At 48.1% G+C, this 21,289-nt stretch overlaps 2 protein-coding genes across 3 annotated transcripts; one reads left to right on the top strand and one right to left on the bottom strand.

Moving 5' to 3' along the window:
- Positions 1 to 216: 216 nt before the first annotated feature.
- Positions 217 to 3,892, bottom strand: phkg2 (phosphorylase kinase, gamma 2 (testis)). The gene is made up of 10 exons (XM_080517279.1): positions 3,648 to 3,892; positions 3,339 to 3,450; positions 2,470 to 2,645; positions 2,316 to 2,370; positions 2,170 to 2,235; positions 1,871 to 2,034; positions 1,674 to 1,764; positions 1,429 to 1,582; positions 1,210 to 1,335; positions 217 to 1,117 (listed from the first exon to the last, which is right to left on the bottom strand). The coding sequence occupies exons 1-10, from the start codon at positions 3,664 to 3,666 to the stop codon at positions 872 to 874; spliced, it is 1,209 nt and encodes a 402-aa protein (XP_080373405.1). The 5' UTR covers positions 3,667 to 3,892; the 3' UTR covers positions 217 to 871.
- Positions 3,893 to 4,713: 821 nt separating this feature from the next.
- On the top strand, positions 4,714 to 21,286 carry rnf40 (ring finger protein 40). Of its 2 annotated transcripts, none has more exons than XM_080517269.1 (20): positions 4,714 to 4,771; positions 5,219 to 5,356; positions 5,497 to 5,664; positions 6,677 to 7,001; positions 7,953 to 8,153; positions 8,686 to 8,807; positions 8,916 to 9,062; positions 10,518 to 10,592; positions 10,698 to 10,817; positions 10,916 to 11,095; positions 11,181 to 11,316; positions 12,310 to 12,431; positions 12,509 to 12,774; positions 14,414 to 14,531; positions 14,630 to 14,779; positions 18,634 to 18,843; positions 18,925 to 19,050; positions 20,278 to 20,418; positions 20,498 to 20,599; positions 20,727 to 21,286. In XM_080517269.1, the coding sequence occupies exons 2-20, from the start codon at positions 5,219 to 5,221 to the stop codon at positions 20,901 to 20,903; spliced, it is 3,024 nt and encodes a 1,007-aa protein (XP_080373395.1). In that variant the 5' UTR covers positions 4,714 to 4,771; the 3' UTR covers positions 20,904 to 21,286. The 2 variants fall into 2 exon arrangements, with proteins under 2 accessions (XP_080373395.1, XP_080373394.1); XM_080517268.1 differs by having other exon boundaries at positions 18,631 to 18,843; positions 20,727 to 21,285.
- The last annotated feature ends 3 nt before the right edge of the window (positions 21,287 to 21,289 follow it).

Here is a 21,289-nt window from a genome sequence, read left to right as displayed (position 1 = left end):
GGGAATGGTGATCGGATGGCGTCTACTCGGAAAGTTTTTTTGTTGTTGTTTGTTTTTTTTTTTTTTTACAGTCGTCCGCCTCGTGTACCGGATGGAAGAACAGGCTTCTGCGTTAAAACCCGGAAGACTCACACAACAATACAAGGTAAATTTGTACGACACTTGACAGAGGCAAAGCATATTTCTTTTAGGCTTCGAGTCTTTTTTTTTCTCTTCTTTTCTTTTCACAAAAGTAAATAAAAGTCCTAACGTATTGGTCCGTCACGTCGTAGCACTCGCACAGAAATCCTCCCTCGACGCGATTCTTCTGCGCGGACGTGGCGTTAATAAGTAATACAGTAACAAAGACCTTCACAGTTAGCTGGAATCGCTTTTCTTATTGAGGAATGTTTACATGCACGAACGCCACAGGAATGTTCCAACGCACTGCAAACGCGCCACTCTTTACACGCTCCAATTTAGTTTCTGTCACGAGTGACAATAAAATACGTCTTAAGAATCTGTTAAACAACTTTTCACAGTGCTTTCGTTTTTTCTCCCCCTCCTCCCTCTACACCGCGCTAGGAAACCCATGCTTCCTGAAAACATCTTATATAATATAAGTATGAGTGTATAAACGTGTGTGCGTGCGTGAACAGTGATTGTGCAACGTTTGCTCTACTGCAAAGAGCACTGGAAACACGATGAGCCGGCAAGAAGGCCTTCAAACGGCCACAAAGTGGAATCGGAACAGAGATAAGGATTAACACTTTGTGCACGCTTATCTTGGGACTTGGCGTGCGTCGAGGCACACACACACACACACACACGTCCCGACCCAAAAAAACAAATTTAAATTAAAAACAGGCGGCGGGGAAATGAGGTCGAGTGGTTATGGTTCGAACTCCTCCAGGTCCAGCAGCATGATCTTGGCCGTGTTCTGGAAGAGCGCCGCTCGGTTCTGCTGCTCGCCCTTCTTCACCCAGTGGCCGTAGATGCGGAAGGCGCAGCCGTCGATCAGCTTGCGGACGCTGCGGAGGGAGTAGGGGTCCCGGGCCAGCACCTCCCGCGTCAGCGGCCGGGTCCGGCGGTAGCGGCTGTACATCCGGATGCAGGCCAGGACGCTGACGATCAGCACCTGCGGCAGCGGAGGCGACCGTCAGTCGGGTGTTTTTTTTTTTTTTTTAATCAGCTTCCTTGATAAGACCTGATAAGACACACTGGACTCACCCTGAATGTTTTCCTGGGACTGAACAGCCGCACCTCCTCTTTCTGGTACAGCCTGAAGAAGGGATGCGCCAGCGCCTGTTCGGCGGTGAGCCGGGCCGCCGGGTCCACGACCAGCAGCCTGGATATCTTGAGTGACGAAAGGAAAAAAACAAGCTTTTAAGGGGGCGCGGGAATCGGAACGTGGTCCGTTTTTTTGCACACCGGACATGCCGAGCTCACCAGGTCCTTCACGGTGTCGGACCGGTCGTCCCACTCCGGCGAGCTGAACTGGTAGCGGCCCTCCATGATCATCCGCAGCATCAGCATCTGCTTGCGGTGCCAGAAGGGCGGCGAGCCGGCCAGCAGGGTGAAGAGGATGACGCCACACGCCCAGCTGAGCAACACAGAATATCAAATATCAAAAAAAAAAGAAACGGGAGAATTCATGCTTGTTAATCTGCCAAAAAAACAAACAAAAAGCTTACAGGTCGACCTCCTGTCCGTAGCCCGGGTGCATCTCATCCATGGAACACTTCAGTATTTCAGGGGCTAAATAACCAGGCGTCCCACAGAGCTCTGACAAGGACAAAAAAACAAAAAAAAAAACAACATATTCACTTCCCGGTAATACAAACTAAAACACTCCCCATGAGTCCTCACTTGAAATGAGCCGCTGTCGCACCTCTAAGCTTCTCCCCCGGCTGGAGCTGCACCGAGAAGCCGAAGTCGGACAGTTTGATGTGTCCGTGGTCGTCGAGGAGGATGTTCTCCGGCTTCAGGTCCCGATGCACGATGTTCAGAGAGTGGAGGTACCGCACGGCCTCCAGCAGCGCTCGCACCATGTACCTGGAGGGAACGAAGGAAATTCTTTTAAAAAAGCATGTGGCGGAAACATAAATGTAGATATTGTGAATAGTTTGCGAGTTGATTTTGCATCGATTGCGAGGAGAAGCAGGACGAAGGTTTGATGCTGGAGCTCACCTGGTTTCCTTTTCGCTGAGCGTGACCTTTTCTGTGAGGTAGTCAAACAGCTCTCCTCGCCTCATGCTGTTGAAACACGGCAAATCGTCACCCGGTGTTGTTAAGAGACCAACTTGTAGATAACGCCGGCTTTATTCTATACTTACAGGTCAAACACCAAAAATATGAAGGTTGTAGATTCGTAGGAGTCGATGAGAGTGACTGGAGGGAGAAACGACAGCACAGCAGCTTCAGTTCACAATTTCCAGGATGGGAGAGTCAAAGCCCCCCCCCCACCCCGAGCAGTGAAGTGTGACGTACTGATGGAGGAGTGTCCTTTCACCATGTTGAGCACTTGGATCTCTTTCAGCGTGGACGTCTTCACCTCGTCCAGCTGCTGGGCCGTCATCTTCTCCGCGGTGATCTCGATGATCTTCACCGCCAGCTCCTGTGCCGTGTGCCGGTGCACGCAGCGGCGCACCACGCTGCTCACGCCCCTGGCGACGAGCGACACGCCCGTCAGCGGCAACTCACGACGTGCACGTCTGACGCGAAAGGCGGCGGGGCGATTCCACCACTCCTGCACTTTCCCTGTGCCTGACCAAGTCGTGTAAACATCGAACGCCTGGAGAGGTTTATTTATCTCCGGGCGACTGACTTGACTGCGGGTAGTGAATGACCGTCACCGTGGAAACACAGACTCTTTCATCTACTGGTAATTGTGGTTCTCCAATTCAGTGCAATTAGAACATGCAAACAGCAGTGAAAAGGGGCACTGGGGAACGTGTACAAACACTGAGGGTATTACCTTTCTCACTATGCCTCACTACTACATGTCACTAATATTTCTCTCTCTTCTATAGTCCCCCCTCTCTTTCTCCTCCTCTCTCTCTCTGGTTTGAGCCTCATCCCATCTGTCTGCAGCGATCTACTTCCATCTCCACCTTTGAGTCTGGTTCTGCAGGTACCATCATACCAAAAGGGAGTTTGGAGTCTTTTCTTTCCACTGTCTTCTTTTTGGGCTTTTTTTTCTCAGCAAAACTGTCTTCAAATGACTCTGTTGTATTTGGCTTATATATATATATATATATATATATATATATATAGCTGAACTGAATTGAAACTGGAGTTTGAAAAAGGAGATCTTTAATCAAAAGGACATTGACAGTCATTGATCTTTCTGGACTCACCTTCCAATCACCTCTTTAGGATCATACTTCTGGTAAAACTCCTTCGCTCCGACCCAGTCGGGTAATTCCTCTCCAACAACAATGTCTTTAGTCATGATGGCAGCACATAAACCTATAACAACAACAACAACAGCAACAGCAGCGTTACCAAGGCCTGTCACGTGACTCGGGTTCCAGGAACTCCGGTACAAACAAGGAAGAGAGTGTCCTCGGCTTCTCTTTCCCACATCACTGGAGTCATTTTCGTGCTACACGCGCATCTCTGAGTCTGAGCTGTCGCGGGTGAGAATATGAGAATAATGAGAATACCAGTGTGTCCTTCATCCATCCAGACAGTTAGATAACCCGCTCCGTGTTCCGGCCTCAGCAGGTTCACTGACCCGACAGGAAGCCGCGACTCACCGGGACTGAGAATCTCTCCCGTGCGGGAACCGGAGCTCGGTTCTCGGTCCGTCTACCGCGAAGCCATCGGGGCCCGAGACTCGGTGCGGAAATGGTCTCCAGTCCGGTGTGAGACTGAAGCTTGAACCTGAGCTGTTTACATTCTGCTCACATTCCTCCAAACCGAGTCTTCTTCTTCTCCTGCGCTCTTTAGCCGCCAGCTGGCGCCGCGTGCAGAGCAACACTGCCCCCTGCAGGCTGCGACCGAAAACTCATCTGTTTCAAAACACCTGCTCTTATTAAAATTGTGATTTCGGTGTAAAAGATCCATTTAGCTCTGATTCTGCCCATCACTTTACTTTAAATTTTTACACCTGCTTTAATACTTGATTTTTATACCAGATTTAATATCTGCTTTTTTTCCCCAATATTTGTTTCTGTTTTTATCTTTTTGGTACACTTTTTTTAATTCTTGTTAGCCCGAGAAGCTACCACACGTTCTCTCGCTGCTTTTGAATATATGGATAAATTATACACTTCTAATACAAAGGTTCAATTTGAGTAGTTGTATGACAAATGATTTAAATGTTGACTCACAAACTTTAAAACATTAAAAAAAAGTTACAAGCATTTAAAAAAAATATATAATGTTATGTTCACGAAGTGAATTTTATTTTATTTTAAATTTTTTACTTGGCTTTACGTTTTTACACGACTGCCGTCGGTGCTTGTTTCGAGTACTGGCAACAGCGCCCCCATGCGGTAAGAGTAAAGTATGCAGGGGTATATTTTTGAAGATTGTTGCGCTTTAAAACATTTTTCTTTTAAACTAAATTAAGTTGTAGAAATATTTTTTCAGTTTGAAATATTGAAATCAAATTGATTCGTAATCTTAAATTCTTCTTTCACTCGTCTCTTTATCGGAAAATATCTGGCAGCCGTGGCCAGCAGGTGGCGGTCGTGTTCCCCGGTTACACCTCACGGTTCACACGAAGAAGAAGCGCTGCCGCTACTTCCTGCAGGAGTTGCATTTTCAGTTGCTCCTTGCAAAGGTTTGTATCGTGAAAACATTTCCGAAAGCTACATGCGTTTGTCTCTGTGTGGCGTCCATTTACGGGGACTCTAAAGCGGGTTCAACCGGCGAAATAAAACGAAAAGCCCGAGGAGAAATCTGTGGACAAAGAGCCGCTCAGCTCACTGAGAGATGAGGCGTTAGCATTAGCATAGCTAGCGTTAGCAAGCTCGCAAAAGTCCGTGAATCGTGAGAGATATCTCGAATTAAAAACTGCTTATGGAACACCAGGAAGACGTTCATTAAGAACGAGGTATACATAAGGGCGAGGGGACGCGTCTGAAGGTTAGAAAATCCGCGAAACTCGTTGCAACTGAGCGGGTTTAATGTCACGCTAATGCTGCTGCGACCTGTCATGAATTTGACTTTTTAGTTTTTAGTTTTTTTAAATTCCGTATTCATCATATTGTCTTATCATTTCCCTCAGATGTCGGGTGCCGGGGGAGGTAAGCGCCCCCTCGGAGGGGACAGCCCCCCTGGCCCACCTGAAAAGAAGAGCAAGAAAGAGGAGAAGACCACCACCACCCTCATTGAGCCCATACGAATAGCTGGAATCTCGTCCACGGTCAGTGGTTTGCTGTTCACTCCCCTTCCTGGCCTCTTTCTAAACCCATTCAGAGTTTTCACCCATCTGCAGTCGCCGTTTTCTCATGCCGCTCACTTGCTGCCTGTGTGTGTGTTTGTGTTTGTGTTTGTTCTGCGCAGGAGGAAATGGACATGAAGGTGCTCCAGTTCAAGAACAAGAAGCTGTGCGAGCGCCTGGAGCAGAGGCAGGCGATGGAAGACGAGCTGCGGGAGAAAATCGAAAAGCTGGAGAAGAGACAAGCCACTGACGACACCACCCTGCTGATAGTGAATCGCTACTGGTCACAGGTACACTGACGCGTCTGAGTCGACGACCCTGGACGTCAAAATAAACCCGTCACTTTACTCTCTTGCCGCACGTTCAAGTGCCCCAAGATGTGGCAGAACACAGAAGGTTCTGGCAGCTATTTGAACCACGAAACTCCACCGCTGCTCCACCACGCCGCCCAGCAGTCACACTGCATATTAGAAATGGCTGCAAAGGATTATTTCCTTAAGCTTTTTTTCTCCGAGCTTCAAAAATCCTTGTTCTTAAGTTCATCGATCTAAATGCAAACAAACAGACAAGCGATGGTGTCGACTAAAACATGTCTTAGGTGACAGCCACTGGTTGTTGGCAATGAGACTTTTTTTAGTTTTCCACAGCAATGCAGGATAGTTTTTTCCCCCTTACCTGTTTTGTAAATCATGGGGGAACAGCTTTGTGTCATCATATTTTTAATCAGTAAATCAAAGCTGTTCTTCTCGCGGTGCTACTGTCTGGCACAATATGATGACTTTTTAAATAAGTTGTACCTTTGTCACGACTCCTGCTTGTCTTCTTGTACTATTGCCAAGCACCGCCGAACTGATGGAGAGACGGTGCAAATCAATTCAACTTTATTTATATGGCACTACATACGACACAGTCATTTCTCGGTGCTTTTAACGGACATAAACCCAACGAAATCAAATCAGTAATGTGTTGCAGTCGTGTTATTGTGTGTTTAAGAGCATTTTAGTTTGTAGGGGAAACATTGTTTAAGAAATTAATTGAAACTAAAAGAAAATATCTAAAATTGTCAACATTTTCACGGCTCCCCCTTCACTTTCACCCGTTGAAGAGCTCTGCCTTCAGTCATCTTGTTCTGTTAGTGATATTTATTGTCGCAAGGTCAGTTTTCAGAAGCAGTTGATACATATTTATTATCAAAAAATGCCAGAAGTTGCAGGAATGTTGGAGTGAATGACGATATAACCCCGCAGCCATTTGTTGTTTTGAGATCGATCGCTTTCAATTTTCCGTGCGTCTGTCTCGCAGATGGAAGAGAACGTGCGCGTTCTCCGCAAACGTATAGAACCGGAGGCTCCGGCGCCGCCCGCCCCCGCCCCGCCCTCGGCGCCGCTCCCCGAGCCCACGCCCATGGAGGAGGATGGTGTCGACCCGGCCCCGCCGTCGTCCGCCGCGCCCCCGCCCCCCCTGCCGGAGGCTCAGAGCGAGGCCGAGCAGGTGGAGCCACAGAAGCAGGAGGGCGAGGAGCCGCAGCAGCACCAGGAGGAGCCGCTGCCGCCGCCGCCGCCGCCGCCTCCCGCCAGCTCCGAGGAGCCGGCGACACCAGCAGAGCCGGCGGCAGATTTGAAAACAGGTCGGCACAAAGCTCATCGTATATGTTGGGGCTTTCTAATCCTCGTTCGGGGTTTAATTACAGCTGTTCTCGTCTTTATTGGGCTCCGTTTACACCACAAAGTTTTTCTGTTTACATGACAGTGCTGCTTGGAGCCACTGGAAATGCAACTTTTTGAAAATGACTCCCAATGGGGACTTAAAAAAAAAAACTTTACAACTCCGTCTCTCCGCTACAAGAAAAGGAAACTTTTCTGAAATGCTGCTGCCGCGCACACCCGCCATGAGTTCAGTGCGTTTCCTGTCCGCGCTTGAATTTAACAGCACTTCTATAATAAAGTGAACATTTACTAAATCGTCGCCTGGATGATGGGTGGAGACACATTTTATTTCTTACAAACAGATACTGAGTGGAAGAAAACCACGAAGAAAGACAGTTTACAGGAGCTTTGATGGTTACAGTGTACTTTTCCTTGCGTGCTGCATATATAGTGGTTTTATTGTGTAAAAATGGGAAAAAACGACAGTTTTCAGTGTTTCTGCCTTTTCTAAAATGTTGCCGTCTGAACATGAAACTTTTTTGTAATGAAAATGATTCGTTTTCACCTGAAACGTTGTCTTGTGAACGGGGCCTGTCATGTTTTTCTCAGACATTTAGTTTAAATCTGTCAGATTGAAGAGTAAAGCTTGAGACACGATGGATTTCTATCGTAGAACTTCTGATAACTTGTTAAACAACATTAACCTCGCCATTTCTGTCTGGCTGTTTCTTCGTTTTTTGGTACGAATCTCATGATAGAAGTTTGTGTTATGAGCTCTTTACTACTCTTTACTAAACTGTGAGTCAGTAGGTGCACCAGCTTAATTGTGAGCAGCCACAAAGGTTGTTTTTTTTTAATTAAAATTAAAATCGAACCATTTCTGATGTTCCCGTCGGTAATCTTTAAAGGTCCCTTGTCCAAATTCCGTGCAGATTCAATATCGCCGCCGCCGCCGCTGAGTGAAAAGGCCAAGGATTTCTTGACCACGCTGGAGCAGAGCAGCGAGGAGGAACTCGCCCTGCAGCTCCAGGACCGCATGCAGTTCAGCAAAGGCGCCATCGCCTGCCTGGTGTGCGTCTTCGACCGGCTGCACAGTCGCATCAACGACATGTGCAAGGTGGTGCAGGACACAGGTAACCACGCAGTGGCACATTTTATTTCCTCACTTGGTGTTTGTGCAGAAACGGTGGATATGAACGGGGTTCTTGACTTCTCTATGTTTATGAGTTTTTATATTTTGACACGGGGAGTGACCAGTAGATAACAATTCATTCTCAGTTAAAGAAAAGATGAGAGAGAGAAAAAGAAAGACTGACTATAATCTACCTTCTGAGTATATAATTGGGCCTTTTCGCGTTGGTGTGTGTCGCCCTCTTACCCCGACATGCGTCAAACCAACCGTGTTTATCATGAACCAGTCGACTCTTCCATCCTATAGATTTCCAATGTGGTTTAAAGTTGGTATAACCATTTCTTAGTTATAGTTGTTTTGCTTGCTACCAGTCAGTTCTGTGGTACACATCCAAAAAAAACCATAGTTTTCATTTCAAAGACAAATGTACAGTTAAGAATTTCCTGCAGTTGTTCCACGAACGTCCGTCCAGAAATTGTTTGGTTCTCGACGTCTCAATTCTCCGCATTCGTCCCGACTTCCTCTCCGGCAAGCGTTCGAGAACGACGGCCAGTCCGGGACCGGCAACGTGAACCACAGTCTGCTGGAGGAGAACAGCCGGCTGCGGGACCTCACCACCGTCCTGCAGGGACGACACCACAAGATGTCCATGGAGGTACGGCGTCTCGTCTCCGTCCACGCGTGAGACACGCGTACCAGAACCTTTGTCTCTTGTACCTCCGGCGGCCACATGGAGCTCTCTGTGCGTCTCGTCCTCCCGCAGTACAACGAGCTGGTGGACAAGGTGACCAGTTCAGAGACCAAAGTGTCTGAGATGGAGACGACGGTGGAGGACCTGCAGTGGGACATCGAGAAGCTGCGCAACAGGGAACAAAAGCTCAACAAGCACCTGGCGGAGGCCATGGAGCAGGTGGGACCCGGCCCGTCGTCCGTCTGTCCCTTCAACTCACTCGCATGGTTTTGCAGCAGCGAGCAGCGTCTCGTCAGCTGCTCTTTTTGAAAGACGTCTCGCTCTCTACATGTGTCTTCGTTACTCGGCCCAGCTGGCAGGAACTGAAGATGTTTGTATTGTGACTTGACGAGGTATATGGACTCTCAGATGTGATCAACGATCAAAAACGAGTATTAACCTTTGCCTTCTGTCGATCTAAAGCCCAAACTTTGTAAGACTTTGTGTAAATATACAATTTGCATTGCCGTACCTTCTGGGAATTCCTGTTCTGGCGTATGACTCAGGTCAGCAGATGCAAATTGTTAGAAGTGTTTCAGTTGAGCGAAGTAACTGTAATCCACACCCCCAGTCCTGCGTTCTGCTATTGGACTCCCATTATTTTTGACGTCTGAGTCCAATTATCGTCCGCTGATGTCATCGGCCTCGGGGTTCCACAGTTTGTAACGCGCCGCACTGTTAATGTCTCGGTGATCGACACAGACAAGCGCTGCGGAAAACGATTATATTGTCGTTTTATTTGATTAGATCAAAGATTTGAGAAAAGTTGAATAGAAATTTTTTAATTAAGCAAATTCACTCCAGAGTTGACTTTATGGGGCCTTTTTTAGTTGAGTGTCCTTTTGTGGGCTTTTTTTTTATCCCCCGCCGTGGCCGATAGGCCCCGAAGGGGGATCTTGAAACAGTCTCCGTACGTCCGTCCGTTCGAACGTTTCTACCTATATCTCGGCAACCCCTGGGCCCACAGTGACCAAACTTCACATGTGGATACATCTCAGAGGGGGAAGGGATACTATGGTGACCTTGACCTAATTTGCATATTAAGTAGGTCACAGGGTCACGGAGTGCTTAAAAACACATTTTGGGCTCTGGAGGCCTAGGTTTTTGAGCTAGGGCTCTGAAATGTTATACACACATGATACACACTCCAGGGATAACCTCCAGTACACCAAGTGACCTGACCTTGACCTTGAAGATTGGTAGGGTCTGAAGTTTGCTCGTCATGGTTGCACAATACATGTATTTTCATATAAACATTTCTCCTCATTTCTCAGCAGTTCCTGGGCCCACAGTCACCAAACTTCACACATGGACACTCCACCTGGGGAGAAGGGGCACCATGGTGACCATGACCTAATTTGCATATCAGGTCACAGGGTCACTAAGTGCATAAAAAACACCTTTTGGGCTCTGGAGACGTATTTTGACATAGCTTATGAAGAAGACCTTTCAGATTCTACATAATGATCTACTAGGACCCATGGAACCATGGAACACCCTCTAGTGTACCAAGTGTGCTGCCTTAGAGCTGGCTTTGTGAGAAAATATAAAGCCCTCCGGCGGGGGATTAGCCCAGCAACGGCCTTCTTGTTTAATCTATCTTTTTATGCATTTTTGTGTGTTTCCTCTGTGCAGCTGAAGTCTGGCTACAGCAGCACTGGCAGCTCCGGTGGACTCGCCGGAGGACAGATCACACTCAACATCCAGAAGGTGAGAAGGAAATGGATCACTTTCATTTATCATCTCGCCTCAACTTCCAAGTCTGCCGACGTGTCGATTTTATTCCAGTGACCCGTCGCTCTGCCTCTTTCTTAGTTCGAGAGTCTGAATGCGGAGTTGGAGCACAACCAGGAGCTGGCCAACAGCCGCATGGCGGAGCTGGAGAAGCTGCAGGTGGAGCTGCAGGAGGCGGTGCGGGAGAGCGAGAAGCTCAAGGTAAGCGGCGGTTTCCCGATTCTAACCCGGTTAAAAAAACCCTCGTCGTCGAGGTCGCGAATCTGCGTCGTCACCGTCGCCTCGACGTCCGTTTTCAGATGGACCTGCGAAATATTCCAGAAGAGGTGGTGAAGGAGACGCTGGAGTACAAGTGTCTCCAGTCGCAGTTCTCGCTGCTGTACAACGAGTCCCTCGGGGTGAAGACCCAGCTGGACGAAGCCCGGGCGCTGCTGCTCACCGCCAAGAACGCTCACCTCCGGCAGATCGAGCACATGGAGGTGACGGCGTCGCTCCGACACGTGTCTGAAACGCCCGCCTGGCAACACCGTCGCTAACGTTTTTTTCCGGTTTTCCTCCACGCAGAGCGACGAGCTGTCGCTTCAGAAGAAGCTCCGGACCGAAGTCATCCAGCTGGAGGACACGCTGGCCCAGGTCCGCAAGGAGTACGAGATGCTGCGCATCGAGTTCGAGCAGAACCTGGCAGCCAATGAGCAAGCAGGTAACCTGACGGCTGGGCTCTTCTCCCCCCCTGACGATTCCACTCGTGCTCTTCGGACTGCGAAATGATTGTATCGGTGCAAACAGTAATTACAGGAGGAGAGCGGGATGTGGAGCAGTAAGAGTTATTTCCACGGTGCCGCCACAGTGCAGCCTCGTTGGTTTAATCACCGACAGCTTGATTTCACTGCCGAATGTTGACTGACTGAAACCAATCAGCGACTGTAAACAAGACTGTAAAGTAACATGCAACACTATGTGCAATAACCCCTGCAACTATGCCACTTTATCTACATCACTTTATCTACGCCACTTAATTGACCACTTGTACTCGGACTGAACCTGCACTGCCAACACTGGTATTATTATTTTTACTATAGTATGTTTATTGTACTTTATTCTACACTTTGCCCCCCCATCATAGTTTATTTTCCTTGTATTTCATCTTACTGTATATTTTTCTCCCCTTAGAACCTATTATACTTTATTATAGTTTGTGATTTTTATCTATTTTTTTGTTTTTTAGTCCTATTTTATTTACTTATTATTACTTTTTTACTGTAAATACTTTTGGCCCTTAGAGTTCTTGATAGTCATTGTATATATTCTTTTGTTTGCACATTTCTTGTCTTTCTTACTCATGAGTCCTTAAGAGCAGAATGTAACAAGTAAATTTGTCCATTGTGAGATCAATAAAGGCTTAGCTTAGCTTAGCTTAGCTTAGCTTAGCTTAGCTTAGCTTAGCTTATCTTTGCTTTGCTTTGCTTTGCTTTGCTTTGCTTTGCTTTGCTTTGCTTTGCTTAGCTTAGCTTAGCTTAGCTTAGCTTAGCTTAGCTTAGCTTTGCTTAGCTTTGCATTTCTTAGCTTTGCATTTCTTAGCTTTGCATTTCTTAGCTTTGCATTTCTTAGCTTTGCATTTCTTAGCTTAGCTTAGCTTTGCATTTCTTAGCTTAGCTTAGCTTATCTTATCAAATAACCTCCGCCTCTCCCTCAGGACCAATCAACAGGGAGATGAGGCACCTCATCAGCAGCCTGCAGAACCACAACCTGCAGCTGAAGGGCGACGTGCAGCGCTACAAGAGGAAGTTGCGGGAGACGCAGGTGGAGATCAACAAGGTGGGCGACTCGCCGGGAAACGCTTGGCGACGTGATCGGAGAAGGGCCCGTTTCCACCAACTGTTGTTCTTTGGCAGCTGCGCTGTCAGAGCGGCGACGCGCTGGTCCTCATCCTCGAGGAGGCGGCGAGCGACGGCGCCGACGTGAAGAAGGAGGAGGACGAGGACCAGGAGGAGGAGGAGGAGAGGAGGAAGGAGCTGGAGAGACAGCGAGCCCGGGAGAGAGAGAGGGAGCGGGAGGCCGAGCGAGAGCGGGAGAGGGAGCGCGAGCGGGAGAGGCAGCGCAGCGACGAGCTGAAGAGGAAAGACTCCGACACGCTGAAGATGCTCAGGGTGGAACTGAAGTACGTCCGTCGTTCATAGCAACTCAATGTTGGATTAGAATTTCTTCCGCGGCGCACATTTTGGTAGAACTTCAACAAAAACCGACGACAAACAAACATGAGGGGCAGCAGAAGCCTTTGTCACAGGAAGATGCATCGTTTTTGCATTTTTGTATCAGGAAAGTTTCACATTCACACGACGACGTCTCAAGTGAATAAAACCCCAAAACAATCACTTTTTACATTTTAACAGCAGAGACAGTGAAAACAATGTCGTTGGCCTTGTTAGTTGTTTTTATATAGAACTCACAGACGTGTGCAGAGAACAATCTGCTCTAAACATCAATAATGGGAGTCGGCAGACCAAAGTCAAATTCAGCTTTATTGTCAAGTGTGCTAATATGCATGACGTACAGCACAGATGAAATTTCAGTCCTCTCAGATCCACAGTGCAAAAAGGCATGTAATAATATAAAAAAATGACAATAAAAAAATATATACACCATATAATCATATAAACAGTAAAGTGACAAAGTATGGGTATAAAATAGAATAAATAGACGGTAACAGTGAACGGATGAATTGTAATGTCCATTTGGGTAAAGTGAGTTGGATTGTGATTATTGTGATTAACTGGCGAGTCCAGGAGAAGCTGGACTGGCGGTCACGACACGACGGAGGAACCGTGTTCAGATCGGCTGTATTGTCGTGCGAACGGGTGAAAACGACACAGAGTGTTCTCAAAAAGTGTTGTTTTCATTGGCTCTGAGCACCGCCGTCATGTAAAAGGACGCATAAAGGTTTCCTCTGAAATCATGGCAGTGTAGATGAACCCTTAGCCCCCCCCCCCCCCCCCCCCCCCCCCCCGTCTGAACTGGATCTCACACCAGTAAAAAAAAAAAGCAAAATATCCTTTAAACCAGGGGTGGCCACACTTTTTCAGCCTGCGAGCTCCTTATAAAACCACCAAGTCACAGTGATCCACCCACTACAAAAACGCAAAACATATATTTATTTTCAAATATATTGAGGATTCTTTATATGTACAATGTATAATGATGTACCTTGCAAAACCGTACGAGCCAATATTGTGCAACACGACATAATTACCTATGAAAATTTTTTTGTAATTACCTGAGTTTACTCTGATTACCTTCTTTGGGCAGACGAGACAAACGCACTTCGAAAATGACATCGTGAAAAAAAAAGTCCACCTCCCATTCCAAAGTGACGCGTCTTCGTCTTCTCACTTGGTCCAGCCCCCCCCCCCCCACTTATTTTTGGGGGGCTTCAAATTTGCGGTAACTCGCTTGACTAGCTTGTTAGCTTCGCCACACTTAGCGTCGTTGTTTGCGCGTGTGCGGTGACCTGAAGGTCAGAAAAGTTCAGCCGTCATCTGATGCTGCGTTCGATTGTACTCGTAATTAGGAAAGGTAAATTAGTTTCGTTACACCAGCGTCTATTTTTTTTTTTTTCTAATGTCATGTGATCTACTATTACTACCTTTGATCGACTGGTAGATCGCGATCGACGTATTGAAGCACCCCTGGCTTTAAAGAAACCTCCAAATCTAATACATGGAAATTGAATTGCACGTTTCCAACATGGTGGTTTTCGGTGCAGAACGCTGACATGACTTAACCTTCATTGTGAACGTCAGGAAAGCGCAGGAGTCTCAGAAAGAGATGAAGCTCCTCCTGGACATGTACAAGTCTGCGCCCAAGGAGCAGCGGGACAAAGTGCAGCTGATGGCGGCCGAGAGGAAGTCGAAGGCCGAGGTTGGTTAGCGTCGTCCCGCTCGGCTGAGCCCGTTGCCCGTTGCCCGTTGGCCCCGCGTGTCATGTCGACGCGTGAAACGTGAACTCGTCTACCGCAGGTGGACGAGTTGAGGATGCGAGTGCGAGAGCTGGAGGAGAGGGAGAGGAAGGAGAGCAAGAAGCTGGCGGATGAAGACGCTCTGAGGAAGATACGAGTGGCGGAGGAGACCATCGAGCATCTGCAGAAGAAACTGGCCGCCACCAAGCAGGTGTGTGTGTGTGTGTGTGTGTGTGTGTGTCAGTGTGTGTGTGTGTCAGTGTGTGTCAACACTCTCACACCCGGAGTCTCTGTTGGTTTTGGTCAGTTTTCCTTAATTTTAGATTTTTTTAAATATTTTTTTTTAATAGTTAAGACCCTTTTTTGTAAAATGAATTGCCGCCACACTTTTCCTTCAAATGAAAAATTAGGTTTTTTTGTATAGAATTTGCAGAACATGAACACACAATTCATGGAAACGACTGTTGATGTCGTGATAAAGACATATTGTGCAGCACGAGGTGAATCACTGGCCGTTTCAGTGACGGCGAGTTTGAAAGTTGCCTTGTTGACTCACAAAATTACATTTGCATCAGATTCCCACTGGGAGGGAGGTTATTTAAAAAAACACAAAACATGCATACGGGCTGAATTTTGCCCAATAAGAATGAATTATTTTTCAATTATAATTTCAGATATATCATAAAAGACAAATATACAAAATAGGCACATCATAATGCTATTCATGTACACTGTATGAACACACACACGAAATATTAGTAAGTTAGTATTATACTAAAATAATATATTTTCTGTATTTCTCCTCATACCCATAATTCCAACCTCCTCCTGCCGTCACACTTGGTCTTTTGTAATCTTTGTTTCCACTCACAGATTTCCGACGTACTTTAAGTTATATTTTCTGCTCTATTTAGGAACGTCTCCCAGATTTCTGTATAAACGTCCCATTTATTTAGATTTCAAGTCTCTCCTGAGATGCCGTTTCAAACCGTTGACGGCAGGCGAAGGAAGTTTGACTCTCGGCTGTAACTCTCATCCACCGAGTCGTCTCTCCTGCACGTTCTTTCATTTCCTTCTAAACTGTTCAGGAGGCGAAGAGCCGGAGAAAATCAACCCCGATATCCCAAGAATTACCTCTTGATAAAAACCCCCTTTTTTTTTTAATACACTTTTCCTGAGCTCAAGTTCCTCTGTATCGCTTTTTCTCAGTCCTGATGACATTTTTCTAAAGCTCAAGCTCAGTTACATAAATTAAAAAAACGTTTTTTCATCAAGCGTAAGGCGCCAGGCCCGACCGGTAACGCAATGAAAGCCAACAATGACTGATTTTCATTTGATTGAGGATTTCCCCAGTGACGCCCCGAGGGCCGGTCAAGCGGGGCCGAATACTTTCTGAACGTAAACGCTGCTGTTTTTTTTTTTTTTTTTTCATCATCTCTGGTTTGGCCTTTTGGAAATGAACCGTCACGACTCAGCGATTGGGAAGGCACCGCAGATAAAAATACACCGCCAGCTGTGTGAAGGCTGAAAGTGTCGCTATGACTGGACGACGGAGGTTCTTCTGATCGTATCAGACGGGAGGAAGTGAGACGCCGCCGCGGCGTCGGAGCTCGCCGTGGCGCTGCTTCTTCTCGCTGCTGCGTTTTTAGCAGTGATTTTTCAATAAGCGCGTGAAAGCTGCTCCCCTCGCTGCAGCGACAAACATTTACTCTCACTTTATTTGTGCCCTGAGCTATTTAACACATTAGTTTAGATTTTTTTTGCGTTTAAATACACTATAGTTGTCTGGAACTCAGTGAAATCTTCAGATAAATACACTATATATGCTTAAGATTAACTCCACATTGACGAAAGTTAGTTTTTAATTGGATTTTTCCTGGATAATTGTGAATTTTGAGACGTGAACCAGTGACTTTTGCATCTTTCAGGCCGTCAGCTGTAATCCAAAGTTCTCATCTGTCGAGTTTTTAAATCAACATGTACCGTATTTTCCGCCCTATAAGGCGCACCTAAATACCTCAAATTTTCTTAAAAGCTGCCAGTGCGCCTTATAGCCCGGTGCGCCTTATATATGGACGATTGTTCTACTCCAGGCTGCTATTTGACAGCTGAACAAGTAGAAGCTTTTATTTTGACAACTCTAACTTTGCAACCGGATCTTCAGTGCGGACGAGACTCCGCACAACACCTTAATCACTCATGGTTGCACACCAACGTTCTAACAAACCAAAATAAACTAGATGAAATAATTACTCCCTAAACTGGGGAACAAAAACACATAAACACAATCAACACAACACCAAGCCCAACAACAACCCACAATAACCTCCAACAACACAAAACATGAATTTGTCGCTGCAAGGCATGATGGGACATCCTGAGCTCCTCAGTGCAGCCGATAGAAACTCCCATAATTCATTGCAGCTGTTTGTGGTGTTTTAAATGCAATTATTGGGGGTTATATTTGGTTTGTGGTGTCGGTAATAATTGTGTTGTGTTGTGTTTTTGTTGCTTAGTTCATGTAGTTTAGTTTATTATTATTATTATTATTACCGGTAGTTGTAAGTTGTCAACCAGTAGTGAAGAAGGTTTTGTGTGTAGTGTGGTACTGGCATAGGCTACAGGTAGGACTATCAAAATAAAGCATGTGCACCTCTTTGGGTGTTAGAATCAGTGGAAAATGTAACCTAATGGCTTTGAGCTATAAAGGTTGCTGACCACTGGTCTGTTCCATGTGCCTTATAGGGCGGTGTGCCTTATATATGAATGAAGTTATAAATTATGTCAATCAATGTAGGTGCGCCTTATAGGGCAGAAAATACGGTATGTAAACAGTCGGTCCTCGTTATTCTTTCTGAAACTCCAGCTGGTCCCGTTGTTGTGATCAAATCCTTGACGACGACGACGACGACGACGACAGTCAAACGTTTTGAATCAGAAAATGAGAAACGTGTGTTTCTATCAGTGGAACCGAGCTCGCCGATGCGACTGTGCCGTTATGCAAATGTTGAAACGTTCCTGGAATTTCACGAGCGGGGAGATTCAGAGAATCAGATGGAGAGACCGATCCGTCCGGCGGTTTGGTGATGTCAGAGATAGTGGACACGCCCACCCCAGAAATGTCAGCGCTCCCACGCTACGGTGCAACTTGCTGTTCTTCGGTGGCGTCGCTCTGTGAGGCTGGTTGCTTTACAAACATATCAACTTCCCCTAATTCAAGCTGGGAGCGTCGAGCTCTTTGCTCATTTGGGGTCGCAGCAGATGTGGAGACGCGGCGCCCTGAAGCCGCTCACGCTTGGGAGGTCGTGCAGAACAACGTTAACGCCGACAGTGACTCACTCAGCCGGTTGCTTTTTTTTTTTTTTTCCTGCTCTTCTATCTGCAGCTAAAGCGCAGCAGCTACACTTGAGTGGAGTCAGATGTGTGTAATTTGTTCCTTCCACTTCTCCACTGCCAGGATTCACAGTTCGCCAAAACGACGGCGTGAGCTTTATCCGGCCGGGTTATGGGCTTTGTCGTTGCTCCGGAGCTGGACGGCGGGTTCCCGGGTCGGTCCCGGCAGCCGCCAAGCGGGGGGACGTCTGTGTCTCCAGGTTCTTCGTTGTGAAGCGTCAAGCTTTGGCAGCGATCCTGCAGCTGAGAGGAGTTTGTGGTTCTGGAAGCACCGAGGGACGCCGCTCTGCACTGGGGCCGCCTGTCGCACTGCTGAAACATCACAAAACACTGAAGTGGATTTTAAATCGAGGCGCGTTGGCAGCCGATCGATCCGCTTTCCTTTTGTGATGCAACTCAGAAATTCATGCTAAATACTTAACGACTCCTGGGACCTTATTATGCGTCTCTTTGTTTTCTTTGGACGTCTTGAGGAAGAAATGAATGAGAAGGGATGTCGGTCTTTATTGTCTGTATCGGTAAAACATGTTTTGAACTGTTCAAACGTCCTCATGCTTTCCAACATGTAGCTTTTTGCGGAAACGGTAATATTGGGAGCTCCTCACTTTGACGCAAAGCTCTTCTGACTGCCTACACACTTTAACCGCTGACATGTGCGTTTCTCTTGAGGAGGAGGAGGCGCTGCTGAGCGAGATGGACGTCACAGGGCAGGCCTTCGAGGACATGCAGGAGCAGAACAGCCGGCTGCTGCAGCAGCTCCGCGAGAAGGACGACGCCAACTTCAAGCTGATGAGCGAGCGGATCAAATCCAACCAGATCTACAAGCTGCTGAAGGAGGAGAAGGAGGAGCTGGCCGACCAGGTGCTCACGTTCAAAACCCAGGTGAGGCACCAACCTGCACGTTGCAGCCGCGACGCCCCTCCCCCTGCAATAGCACAGTGAATAAGCCGCCTCCCCCTCCAGGTGGACGCCCAGCTGCTGGTGGTGCAGAAGCTGGAGGAGAAGGAGGGAGTCCTGCAGAGCACGCTGGCGGCGCTGGAGAAGGAGCTGGCGGTCCGAACACAAGCACTGGAACTCAACAAGAGGAAGGTGAGGAGCGGCGGCCATCAACACCCCCCGTCCTCCAGAACCGCAGGGGGTCCTCGCAGCTCCGGGCCCCTCCCCCCCCGCCCCCTGTGAGGTCTTTTGGTTAATTGCGAGCGTTGCTCAAGGGCTGCAGATGTGTGGGAGAGGGTGGGCTAATTAGCTCGCGGTGTTTACGTGAGCAACTCGCCGTCTTCTGCCTTCTGATGTCGGGTTTCTCTCACGCTACAGTGACATGAGACGCTCGTGTTCCGCCACGTCATTTTAAATACACAAACCACACAAACACAGCGTCCTGCTGCTGTAATTCCACCGAAGAGATCAAAGTAGATAGTGTGAAAGGAGCAAAAGCTCAATAAAGGATGTCGTTCAGCTGAAGACGACTAAATAAATAAATAAACCCAGTTTGGAGATTGAATTAGCTGCAGCGTATTAGATTGTGATTCAGGCTTTTGGTTCAGGAGGCAGGAGGTGATGGAGGGAAGAGATGAGGGGAATACTCATACTAGGAACACTGGTGGAGGGAGTCATCGGTGGCAGTGTTAGGGTGCAGCTGATGGAGGGAAACGACACTCAGGGGAAAAACATGCCAACTCCACAGAAAGGCTCCGGCTGGTATTTGAACCAGGAGCTTCTCGCTTTAGAGGCGAGAGCGCTAACCCTGGCAGCTAAACATTCTGGATTATTTTCACCTCCCGGTGAACAAAACGGGATGGCGTCGAATGTTTTGACATTTTATGGAGATTAAATTCAGTAAAGCACGTCGCCTACAATGTGGTTGTATTCAATCCTAAATCTGCTGCTGAGATCTGAGCCATGTGGGTAGATTCTGTCCACACGAGGGGAAAAAACAGCTGGAACCAAAATCTCTCACTGCTGCGTCCCTGCAGGCAATACACGCACTTACTAGAAATATTACCTGTTAACTAACAGCGCAGCTAAAATTCCCATGAGGCCTGAGAAGCGCCGGCACGTCCAAACCACCGCCCAGAAACTCCCGACTGAACTGCAGCTCTGGCAGCCGGAGGAGCCGGAGCCGGTGAGCCGCTGTGGAAAATGCTGCGCTGTCAGACGTGGAACATTTACACAGGCGGCGGTAAACGGGGCCGAGCGGCGGGGGAGGGGCGGGGGGCGGGGGTGGACTCGTACTCGTACTGCTGTTTCAGCGGTGCAACTCGGGGAATCTCATCACCGGGTCGCGTTTTCTGAAGCACTGGTGTCTTCCTGCTGCAGGCGGTGGAGGCGGCACAGCTGGCGGAGGACCTGAAGGTGCAGCTGGAGCACACGCAGGCCAAGCTGAAGGAGATCCAGGTGTCCGTGGCCGAGAACCGCACGGCCCGCGAGCGGGAGAGCAGCAACCTGAAGAGAGCTCAGGTACCGGCGCTCTACCGGCGTTCCCTCGGGCCGTCGGGGCCTCCGCTCGTCTGACCCCCCCCCCCCTTCTGTCTTCCAGGAGGACCTGTCCCGGCTGAGGCGGAAGCTGGAGAAGCAGAAGAAGGTGGAGGTGTACTCCGACGCAGACGAGATCCTGCAGGAGGAGATCAATCAGTACAAGGTAGGAACCAGGGACGATCTGATTTAACGCTAACCGCTTCCAGACGCGGCGCGATGCTAACGGCCGCAGCTCGATTACCTGGAAACGGCGGTAAAGTGTCTGTCCCCGTCTGTCTGTCCACCTGCAGGCCAAGCTGCGCTGCCCCTGCTGCAACACGCGGGACAAGGAGACGGTCCTCACCAAGTGTTTCCACGTCTTCTGCTACGAGTGTCTGAAGATGCGCTACGACACCCGGCAGAGGAAGTGCCCCAAGTGCAACTGTGCCTTCGGCGCCAACGACTTCCACCGCATCTACATCACCTAGAGCCGGCGGCGTCCCGGGGGGACGGGAGGGACGGGGCGGACAGAACCAAAGGAGACGGATTTTTAAGAAGCGGATGGGGGACGAGCGCCCGTCCCCGGCGCGGGACTCTTCGGAAGGACTCGTTTTACTGCGTCGTCGTTTGTTTCAGTGACCAAACGGATAGAGACTCATGTGACCGCGTGTCGTCGTAGCTAATAAACAGTTGTTTGTGCACACGGGGACGTTCCTGCACCGTCTGTCCTCTTTACGTTGTCTCTCATGTAGTTCATGTCAGAGCTCTTCTCTTTTCAACAAACACCCCCAGTTTTAAAGTTGTTGTTTTTTTTTTTCTTTCTAATGTACTGAAAACAAGCTGGATGGTCCCGGAGTGTTTATTCTAACTGTTT

The sequence above is a fragment of the Blennius ocellaris genome (assembly GCF_963422515.1).
Source record: "Blennius ocellaris genome assembly, chromosome: 21".
Lineage (NCBI taxonomy): Eukaryota > Metazoa > Chordata > Actinopteri > Blenniiformes > Blenniidae > Blennius > Blennius ocellaris.
Note: the sequence above shows the minus strand (reverse complement) of the source record. Positions and strands in the feature narration are given on the sequence as shown.

Excerpts from the sequence above, each read along its gene's own strand:
- rnf40 (XM_080517268.1), top strand. The coding sequence starts at position 5,219 with ATGTCGGGTGCCGGGGGAGGTAAGCGCCCCCTCGGAGGGGACAGCCCC. Across the intron at positions 10,818-10,915 it reads GGGAGAGCGAGAAGCTCAAG|ATGGACCTGCGAAATATTCC; the intron begins GTAAGCGGCGGT and ends GTCCGTTTTCAG. Across the intron at positions 14,532-14,629 it reads AGAGGAAGTCGAAGGCCGAG|GTGGACGAGTTGAGGATGCG; the intron begins GTTGGTTAGCGT and ends CGTCTACCGCAG.
- phkg2 (XM_080517279.1), bottom strand. Across the intron at positions 2,371-2,469 it reads GAAAGGACACTCCTCCATCA|TCACTCTCATCGACTCCTAC; the intron begins GTACGTCACACT and ends TTCTCCCTCCAG. Across the intron at positions 2,236-2,315 it reads ATATTTTTGGTGTTTGACCT|CATGAGGCGAGGAGAGCTGT; the intron begins GTAAGTATAGAA and ends GTGTTTCAACAG.